The sequence below is a fragment of the Neopsephotus bourkii genome, unplaced genomic scaffold (assembly GCF_033783945.1).
Source record: "Neopsephotus bourkii isolate Nb327-2 ecotype Australia unplaced genomic scaffold, CSIRO-AGI_Nbou_v1 NB_1825, whole genome shotgun sequence".
NCBI classification, from domain to species: Eukaryota; Metazoa; Chordata; class Aves; order Psittaciformes; family Psittacidae; genus Neopsephotus; species Neopsephotus bourkii.
In genome coordinates, this window is record NW_026902298.1 from 6,748,166 (window position 1) to 6,758,636 (window position 10,471).

Sequence of the window (10,471 nt, forward strand, 5' to 3'; positions counted from 1 at the left end):
CCGAGGCTTGGATAGACAAGAAAGACTTAAGCTGTAGCAAGGAAAAATTAAATGAGACATTAGGAAACTTTGTAATATTAAGTATGGAAAACTTCTTAATAAATAGATTGCAATGGGAAGTTATGGAAATTCTGCCACTGGACACTATTAGGACTGATTTTGAGAGTCTTGATCCTACCCTGAGGCATGCTGTGGTCCATGCACCCACTCCTAGCTATTGTGATTTCTTAGCTGACGAGGTTGCTAGGCCCTCTGAAAGCCTTCCTGTGTTTCTTGGCAATTTCCTAGGCATCTCCATTTTTATTTTCATATATGAGCAGAAGCACGTTGAAGACAGGCATCTGTACCTGCTACCTAAGATGTATCGCAGTGTAGGGTTGGAGAAAACTACTCCCCAAAGCCCTCAGATGTACTCACAGGAAGACTAAAATTAGCCAGACCAATTTCTACTCTTGGTGTTACAAGAAACTTTCCTGGAAAGCAGAAGGGGCTAAACATCAGGAGACTTTAACACTCCGGGATTTGACCACTCATGATTTGACCACTAAATGTTGTAATATCCCAAATGTCAAAGCTCTGTTGCTGCCCTGCTGAAGGTGCATCCAAGAATGCTGAAACAACTCATGGGGAAAGAAAGAGATTAAGCATACTAATTAGGCAGCCTGTGAGAGAGAATAGACCAGAATAGACCTAGCTTCCTGCAGTGCCTCTCCCCAGCAATCCAGAGTTAATTCATAGGCACTTTGCGTAGTTCTTGCTTAAGGAGAGGACATATTTAGCTATATTTCATACATGGAAATACACATCTCTGTCAAGTGCATGCCTTTATTTCCAGCAAATCATGAGGCAAAAAGGTGATTACTATTCTTGGTGTACAGCAAAGAAATATGGGATCAGCTGAGTCTGTAGAAATGAAGACATAGAGTCCTTGTTGCCTAACTACCCAAACAATTTAGGGTGAAAGCTTACCAATGAACCCATTTCTATTCAGCTGCAGTTAGAAAACCAAAGGACATAACAAAGTGTTATCTGAGGAAAAGAAATTCAAACCTAGGGACCATGAATCTTGGCTGAGACATGGATTAAAGTAGTTTCTTTAGTTTTAATTCCTCAGGCATCAAAAGTAAAGACAATAAAGAACACAGTGAAAGAACAGACCAGAGGCTTGGAAAGCAAAGTTTAATTGCTAACAAGAAATGTTGCCTTTTAGACCTGTTTAGATACAACCTACTCTCAAAAGTGCATAAACCCCAGTGCATTAGGGACCTATCTGAAATGGTAATCAGTGTCTGACCCTCGGGTAAGGAGCTGTAGGGAACCATGATCTGCTTATTCTAAGTGATGAACATCCTTCTCTGATCTCTGAGGAAATTCAGAAATGTCTCGTTTGGAGTTTACAGTGCATTTGAAGACAAAACACATCAAAGTAAGTCCCAGTTAAAGCAAAGGACACTAGCCTTTTAGGAAGATAGCGTGGTCATTGGGTCAACGTGTTTGTAATGACAAGTCAGCAATTGTAGACAGTGTTATAATGAATCTCTGAGAATCTCTCATAACTTGATGCAACATTTCTGAAGACTCATGTAAATTTGCTGTCCACACAGAAAAGCCCAACATAACTTTTTTTCTCTTGACACCACCTATTAAATTTGCATTTCAGATTTTCCCAGTTTCTCACGCGTCTCACTGGAAGTATTTTATTTGCACAGTGCTGAATCAGTGATTTCAGACCTGGCATTCAGTAAATGAAACACATGGTGATTCTCTAAGTAAAGCCTCCAAATCCAGTGTCTTCTTCATAATACAAATGCCTTCTTCAACACTTCATAGCAGTAGTGCCACCTCTATCGTTGAATCCAAATGTTGCAAGGATAGGTTTGTGATCTAGCCCATGAAAGAATCAATGTTCATGTAGCCATGGTATTCAAACTGTCAGCAACAACTCTTCATGTGAAAGCATTGATGATTTATGGCTGGGATATAATGCATGTGTCTCTAAGGAAAACCAGAAGGCAGGTGATCTCCCTCCGGAGTTTCTCAAACATTAGAAGATTAACATCCTTTCTATCCACTGCTAGTGCAGGGATTGATACAAGAGTGTTTTGGCACAGAGTGATCCAATAGCTTTGGGTTCTTTTTTATATAGCAGATTAAATAACTTTTTCTTCCCTGTCCTGTTAAATATTTGGAGGGACTGAGAAAAGGAAGATTCTGCTTTATCTGTGAATTTCATTTTAGGAGCACTATACATCAGAAAGTCTGCCTCACTCTAGAAGGATGGTACTTCATTCAGAATTTATTTCCACCTATCGCTTATTTGCTCTACTTTGAAAAGAAAAGGGGTTTCTTACAGGAAATCTCTACATTTTATCTCACGGTCTGCTGCAAAGAGTGTGGAGAGAATATTGCTTTAGAGCATTTATCTAGTTAGTATCTTTTGGCCTGCAAAAACTGCTAAAGGGCAGTTTTAAACCTGGCTGAAAGCAAAGACCAAATCTGCCTCTAGTTGCTGTGGAAATAGCAAATAGCCGATTCTGATGGACTGCAGCTTAGAATAAAAATGTACAGGTGTCATAGAATTGGCCTTTCCACAAAACATTTGGATATATAAACCATTTGAAGCCCTTCCTATTTGATGTGCTGACAGAGAAACTCTCCTTTTTAAATTCCAGGAGAAACAAAACTAGAGATTCCAGACTTATAACTCAGTCAGTTATTAAAACTATTTTACATATGGTTTAATTAAGATAATAAATGTCAAATGCCTTTCTCAATATATGATCATATAAAGACAGAAAATGATCTCTCTCACTCAGTATTACAGCTCCTATACTAAGTTTTTTTCTCAGTCAACTTAAAGATTCATGTCATAAAACTACTTCTCTATACAAACAAACACTGAATTTATTTAAACAAGCATAATATCTTTAGGCAAAGAAAAATTGCTTCACGTTTCTTTTGATAAACACATTCCAATGAATGCATCTTAAGCATTAGCAAAAGAGCTAAGAAAAATTGCTGCTTAAAAATTTAGAACTTGTTCCATCAAAAACTCACTCATCCTTTGCTTTATACAACTCTGCATCCCGTGACAACCATTTTAAGACTGATTTCAGTATGGTTTATGTCTCAGTCTACTAAATGCTCATTAAATGGAAAGAAGATTTTTCAGTGAACTACTTGCAGAGAATAAAATTTAGTACACTCTCCAGAATGTCAGGGTCTGAAGTTGATGCCACTGAAATGAACATAGGTTTTCCTCCTTTCCTCAGAAAGCAGCACACCATGGGAGGAGAGCTAACATTGCAGGAGGCAATCAACCATATCCAATGCTGTAATTCCAAGAAACAGATTACTGTCCTCTGTCCTGGTCTAAATTACACAAGTGACTAACATATCCTGTAGCTGATTCCAAGATTCTGGAGGTTCTGAAGCAGCTTATTTCTGTCTAATGGGTTTTTTAAGTCTTTAATATCAAGTCAAAATCCTAATGCTGTGGATATCACAAGTATTCAAACATCATGTTCGCATTATGCCTTTAAAAATATATTACTAAATTCATGCTCTCTTGGAGAGCTATAAAGTGGTTTAGAATTATTAGCTGCTCTAGGTTGAAATGGTTTTCAAATCTACAAACTTGATAATGCAAACACGTTGTAGTACTTGCTGCTTTTTACTAACCATCATTTTCTATTCATTGCTCAGTCCTCCCCTGAGATATCCTTCCTTGCAACAGCAGAAAAGTTCCTTCAAGAGGAAGAGAAGCACACGAGAGAGTTCGAAGAACGTTTGGATTTGCACCTTGAAGAACTGCAAAGACACTTTGAAAATACCCTCCAAAAACATACCAGGTCACAGCAAAGCAGACACACTTAAGCCAGTCACACAATTAAGGAAATAAAACCAAGTAATCACCCATGAGTTCCTTAGAACTAAAATCTGCAACGAGCTGCTTAATATAATTAGGCCCATTGCCAACAGCATGTATTTTTAACACCAAGGTTTCAAGTAAGATAATAATTTTAGGATTTAGGTATATTGTAACTCAACTATATTACAAAATACTGTGCCCTAAACATATTCTAAAATATACAGGTTGGTTTTGCATAGTTAAATTATGTGCCGCAGCGACCCTGGTGCAGCACTGTGAATTAAGTAAGATACTTCGAATCCTGTGATGTACGGAGGGATAATAAGTGGATTTATTCCCTTGCAAATACAATCAGCCAAAAGAAATTCTCTAGATTGCACAGAACAAGAATAACAGGGGCCTTTAGCTATGTCATAGCTCCTGGCATAAAGAGCTTATCTATGCTCTAGTTATTCTTGGCTATAGAAACAGCCCTTGGGACTCCTGAAATGAGAAGTTTGAGCTCTTTCTTTCTTACCTCTAAGCCATGCAGGTCGGTGAGAGGAACATGAATAGACAAAGCACATATTTTGAAGCCACCCATATTGCCCCTTTTACCAGACCTAGAGCCTTCACCTGGGGCAGAGCATGACCTTAGGTGCTTTCCATGCTTTACAGTAATTCTGTATAATTTTTTAATCCTGTCTTGAAAAACACCTCTTTTGGTAACAGTGTTTTGATGCTATGTTGGCTTCTTGTTTGAATACATTGGAACAGGGAGAAATACTTTAACTTTAGACAACTTGTGGTCCGTCTTAGGTAAGGGGCTAAAGTCTTTATAGTTCTCTACAACATAGGAAAACATTGTAAAACTGAGCAGAGTTAACTGAGCTCAATGTGCCAAAAAACTACATAATGTTGAGATTCCTTTTATTTGCAATTCATCCTGAACTCTGTTGCTGCACAAGTGAGACAGAAATTACAGACGGTGTGGATGAAGCACCAATTTCAGTGAAAGAGATACTGAAGAACTGCCTCCCAGCATAGACTGTTGCCAACTTCCTGGAAAAATATGGATAAAAATAATACCAGACTGTCAAACAGCTCCAGTTTGTGAGTAAAAGAAGTCTCATTAATATTCAAGACCACAGCAAAAAAAATGTGAATTGGTTTTGGAAGCTCTATTTCCATTAAGACAAAATACACTACATCACACTTACACAAAATACTAAGATTTTAAATACGGGTTTGGCTCAGTTTGCAATAAAATGAGCAATGAAAATGAGGACATCAAAGAACCTTTGAGAGGAAAATTCAGGAAAATTACTAGACTCAGCTGGAGGAACGAGGACTGAATGAAAAGATGATGGGAAGACATCTGAACAAACTAAATATATATGTGTCCTCAACTTAAGGGGAGATCCAGCTGGGCGTTTCAAAAGAACTAATGAAGAAATTTAGGAACTTCTGGAAAATGAAGCTAAATTTTAAGCTGGGAAAGATCTGTAGAAGCAAAAAGATGTCAAGCAGATGACCAGCAGGTCGAAGGAGGTGATCTTGCCCCTCTACTCTGCTCTTGTGAGACCTCACATGGAGTATTGTCTGCAATTCTGGTGTCCTCAACATAAAAAGGACATGGAACTGTTGGAACAAGTCCAGAGGAGGCCACGAGGATGATCAGGGGACTGGAGCATCTCCTATATGAAGACAGGCTGAGAAAGTTGGGGCTGTTCAGCCTGGAGAAGAGAAGGCTGCATGGAGACCTCATAGCAGCCTTCCAGTATCTGAAGGGGGCCTATAGGGATGCTGGGGAGGCACTCTTCATTAGGTACTGCAGTGATAGGACAAGGGGTAACAGGTTCAGACTTAAAACAGGGGAAGTTTAGATTGGATATAAGGAGGAAATTCCTTACTGTTAGGGTGGTGAGGCACTGGAATGGGTTGCCCAGCGAATTTGTGAATGCTCCATCCCTGGCGGTGTTCAAGGCCAGGTTGGACAGATCCTTGGGTGACATGGTTTAGTGTGAGGTGTCCCTGCCCACGGCAGGGGGGTTGGAACTTGATGATCTTAAGGTCCTTTCCAACCCTAACTATTCTATGATTCTATGAATGTCAGTGAATCATCACAATTTTATTTACACATCCGGCTCAGGTGTGTGCTGATCTGTGTTCTGTCCCACCACTTTCTGCCCAGCAGCTCCCAGAGACCAAAGAGCTGGAAGGAGGCTGACGGCATGGCCAGAAGGTCCTTGGCCTTATCATACAGACAGTGGCTTTACAACCCACAACAGCCAATTACATCATTCCCAACCACAATTTTCCATGTAATTCTATGCAACATAGCTATCCACTAGATCTTACATCTTCAGCTTTGTGCTAGGGAAGCTTTTTTTCTTCTCAGACACTGCAGCCTGTTGAGAAAACACTCAGTGCAAGATGTGTCAGCAGAGCTCATTTGAATTGGCCAACGCAATGTGGGAACTGTTGGTTTGAACTCACTGCAGGGTTCAGATCTCAAAGTTCACTGTGTCAGTTACTATTTAATCACATGGGCCCCCTCAAACCCATAAACAGGCTGTAATTTAATGTACTGCATCTAAATTACTGCTAGTGGATTGAGCAATACCCCTGGACACCGATACACCGCACTGCAGTGGCCCTAAACCAACAAAGCCATCGGATTGTTCATCTAATCTACTTTTCAGCAAACTGCTAGTGGCTTTAAAACAGATTTATTGAGCATGTTTGCCCAGTTACCTTAAGAGAACATGTTTGAATGCAAAGACCAGTCCTAAACCAGCCTCTCACTGGATTCCTGAAACAGCTGTAGGATTTACTTTACTTGAAGTGAACCCTTGTACAATTCCAGATGGAGCAAGAAATCCTCCAGAAGTCTCCAGGGAGACTTATAAGTCTTCAGTACCTAAATGGGGATACAAGAAAGCTGGAAAGGGAATTTCGACGAACGCAGGTAGTGACAGGACAAGGGGGAAACGGCTTTAAGCTGAAGGCAGATTTACATTAGACATTAGGAAATAATTCTTCCCTATGAGGGTGCTGAGGCGCTGGCGCAGGGTGCCCAGAGAAGCTGTGGCTGCTCCATCCCTGGCAGTGTTCAAGGCCAGGTTGGATAGGGCTTGGAGCAAGCTGCTGTAGTGCAAGGGGTCCCTGTCCATGGCAGGGGTTGGAACTGTGTGACCTGTAAGGTCCCTTCCAACCCAAACAAGTCTGTGATTCTATGAAGTCCCAGTCCTCAGTATTCCATGGAAGCCCGTAACAAGAAATGCTTTGGTTGAAACTTTTCAGCTAAATAAAGAAGGTGCAGAGAAGACAACAGCAGCTGGCAGCTCCCCCTGTAGCAAGGATGGGGACACTTGACTGGGACATGCATGGCAGGATTTAGCTTGCTGCTGTGTGGCGTGTGAACTGGAACCACCTGCCCTGGGAAGAAACTTCTCCAGGTAAGAAATATCACTGTGGTGCAGATCCAATCCAGAGAATCCAAGTGCAGGTTCCAGTTCACACCCTCCAGAGCTGTGGGAGCATCCAGGGCTGTGCACGTACTATCCAGGCACCAAACATACAGTCTGGAAGAAGAACAGTGTGTTTCCTCTGCTGCCTGTATTTAAAAGCACCATTTTCTGAACATCAGAATGTGAATAAATATTTCCTTGTAGATGGATTGAAGCAGAAGACCAAGAGCCAATTTCTCTGAGCTCTGAAAATATGTATTGTTCTTCCTTCAGACCACGGGCACTGGCACTGGCTTCTCTTGCTTGGCTTTGGGGAGTGGGGCAAGGCTACCTGACACAATTCCATTGTTTTCTTAGCACTTAGAAGGCATTTACAAAACTCCATTCAAACCATGATCTTAAAGTATTTGACTCAGATTTGATTTATGCTTTGAAAAATGGGGTGTAAAAAATTGCTTCTATAACTGATCAGAAGTCAATGGCAAGCTTTAATGACTTGACCTGATAATGAGCACTTACGGAAAGCAAAAGGTACCACAGGCACTGCGGAAGAAGTCTCTCAGCATGAGTTTTCTGGTAAAATGCCTGTAATAAATTGTTCCATTTTGCCCACGAGCTGCTGTGTGCTGGCAAAAAGTTTGAAATCCTATTTCCAAACCAGTTTTGAAGGCAACTGACAGTCGGAGTAATACACACCGTTAAAAACCAGAGACACACTTACACCTTGGGCTGCGAAGGTTCACAGGAGCTGACATTTGGGCAACTGCCATTAATTTACTTGCCCATTGCTTCCCAGAGATTTTTGACAGCTCCTGTCTACAGAGGCTTCCCCCCCTCCACTTCTCCTAACGTGTATTCTCACATCCAGCACTAGCAAAAGGGAATTTGGTTGAAAATGTCAGAATCCAACTTCATTGTTTACTAGAGAAAAATACATTCCTCTTTGTCCTTTGAAGCATCAAACTGTGAAATGAATTTGGCTTCTGCATAAGGAACAATTCCGAATGTGCAGCAGTTTTCCTCTCAATTAGCACCCAGTAAAATTGCACATTTCAGGGACCGAAATCAACAGTGTCTCTTATTAGCATTAAGCTATAGTTCATATTAATAAACATTTGGCTCCGAGAAGATTATTATTGTGACCTGAGGAATTCACAGATGACAAGAGAGAAAGGGAGCGCAGCAGAGAAAGCAGCAGAAATGAAACATCTCATTAGAGAAGTAATCTTAAATACTACCTAACCCAGCTGACCTGCTGCCTCTTCAGTTGTTACCAGCCACTTAATTGCTCTTATGTGTCACAGACTCGGCTCTTGCAGAAAACGAAGGGAGGAGAAAATACCTCAGGGCTCTGAACAGGCTTTCCAAAGGCAAATTATTGCTTGTGCTGATAAAACAGCCCTCAGGTGGAAGGGGCTGAGATACACCTGCTGCTCTGAGATGGGAAATCGCAGGGACTTTGACAGAGCTGCCAGACAGTACCATGGAATGAACAGGCACAGGAAAACCCTGATTAAGAATCTACAAAGAGGAAGATGATAAAGAGGAACCTATAGAAGAAATTAGCAGGAACTCTGCTTCTCTTCTGGACAGCCAAGGTAGCAAGCACCCTGCAGAACACAAGTACCTAACTAAACCGCATGTGTTTGCTCACATCCTCAGGCATAGCTTTATTCAACACCTCCCTTCAGAAACAGGCAAATGACCGGAGCTCCATTGTATTTTATCCCGGAGTGAGGATAAAATTAAAATAGGACAGAAAGGATTTGGTGCCGGGAGAACAGGAGCAGCTGGGAAATAGCACAGACGGAGCAATTACTGGTACAGCTGCTTCGTTTCAGATCTCTCCAGCTGAAGGAAGCGGCTCCTGTACCAAAGTACAATTTCCAGTGGCAGTGCATGGTTTGGTGAGCACATCCCAGCATCACCAGGTATGGGTCTTGTTCTGAACTGGGTTAGTTCAGAGCTGGCCAGACTCAACCACATGATGCCTCAGGGAAAAGTCCATTGCAGGGAACTACATGTGCTTGCCTACAGCATTTTTACACCAACCTGGAGAAGTGACCAGTGTGCACCTGCGACAAAGAAAGCAAACAGGGTGCTGGTGACATCAACAAGGGCATCACCAGCAGAGATTAGGATGTCATTGTCCTGCTATACTCAACAGTGGTCAGGCCAAACCTTGAATACTGTGTTCAGCTTTGGTCCCTGATACACAGAATAGATGTGGACAGGCTGGAGAGGGTCCAGAGAAGGGCCACAGAGAAAATCCAAGGATTGGGAAGCCATGTGAGGAAAGGCTGAGAGCTGGGTTTGTTCAGCCTAGAGAAAAGAAGACTTGGGGAGACCTCACCACCCTGTTCCAGTATTTAAAGGGCAGCTACAAGGCAGACAGAGACTTGTCTTTTTACAAGGAGTCACATGAAAAAGACAAAGGGTGATGGGCACAAGTTACACATGGGGAGATTCCAACTGGACACAAGAGGGAAGTTTTTCACATTGCAAACAACCAGCCATTGGAATAATCTCCCTAGGGAAGTGCTGGACTCCCCAGTGTTGGACATCTAAGGTTCACCTGGACGAAGTGCTGGGCCACCTAGTCTAGATCATGCTTTGCTTAGAAAGGTTGGACCAGATGATCCCTGAGGTGCCTTCCAACTTGGGATTCTACAATTACATGATTTAGAGAACTGTTTTGGCTGGCAGCATCACACAGGACCAATACCCAGGATAACACAGCAGCAAGGCAGGACTGGCACTGGCACACATGTGAGGGGCTCGGGACATCCCTGTGCCAAAAGGTAGCACCTACAAGGATGATTCAAGAGGTCTTTGCCTTTCAGCACAGAAACATCCCCTGCTGTGCTTCAGTGCACTGCAGCATCCCATTCTTCCTTGCTTGGCTTGTATTCAAGCAGCAGGCAAGGGTTCTCAGATTCCCTCCCTCAAGTCTGCTGAAGGTAAATGCTTACGAAGTGCCTTAAAATATTTGGATGAGATAGGGCTGTGGAGGAATATGGGATTCTTGAAGCACTTACAGCTTGATCTCCTAGAATAAAACTACCCAAGCTCTGCTCACATCCTCCTTGGAGTGAGGAGAGGGGAATGTCACAGGACAGCAGCTCACTGCAGCAGGCACAGGAGACTT

The 10,471-nt window shown here is 42.1% G+C and overlaps 1 protein-coding gene across 1 annotated transcript in view; it reads left to right on the top strand.

The window, feature by feature from the left end:
* The window catches only part of DEUP1 (deuterosome assembly protein 1), a 48,302-nt gene extending 44,384 nt beyond the window's left edge, over positions 1-3,918 (top strand). Inside the window, exon 14 of the mRNA XM_061343813.1 lies at positions 3,706-3,918. Within this exon, the coding sequence (XP_061199797.1) occupies positions 3,706-3,876 (171 nt within the window). The 3' untranslated portion in view covers positions 3,877-3,918. The remainder of the gene's footprint in view (positions 1-3,705) is intronic.
* Positions 3,919-10,471: the final 6,553 nt, after the last annotated feature.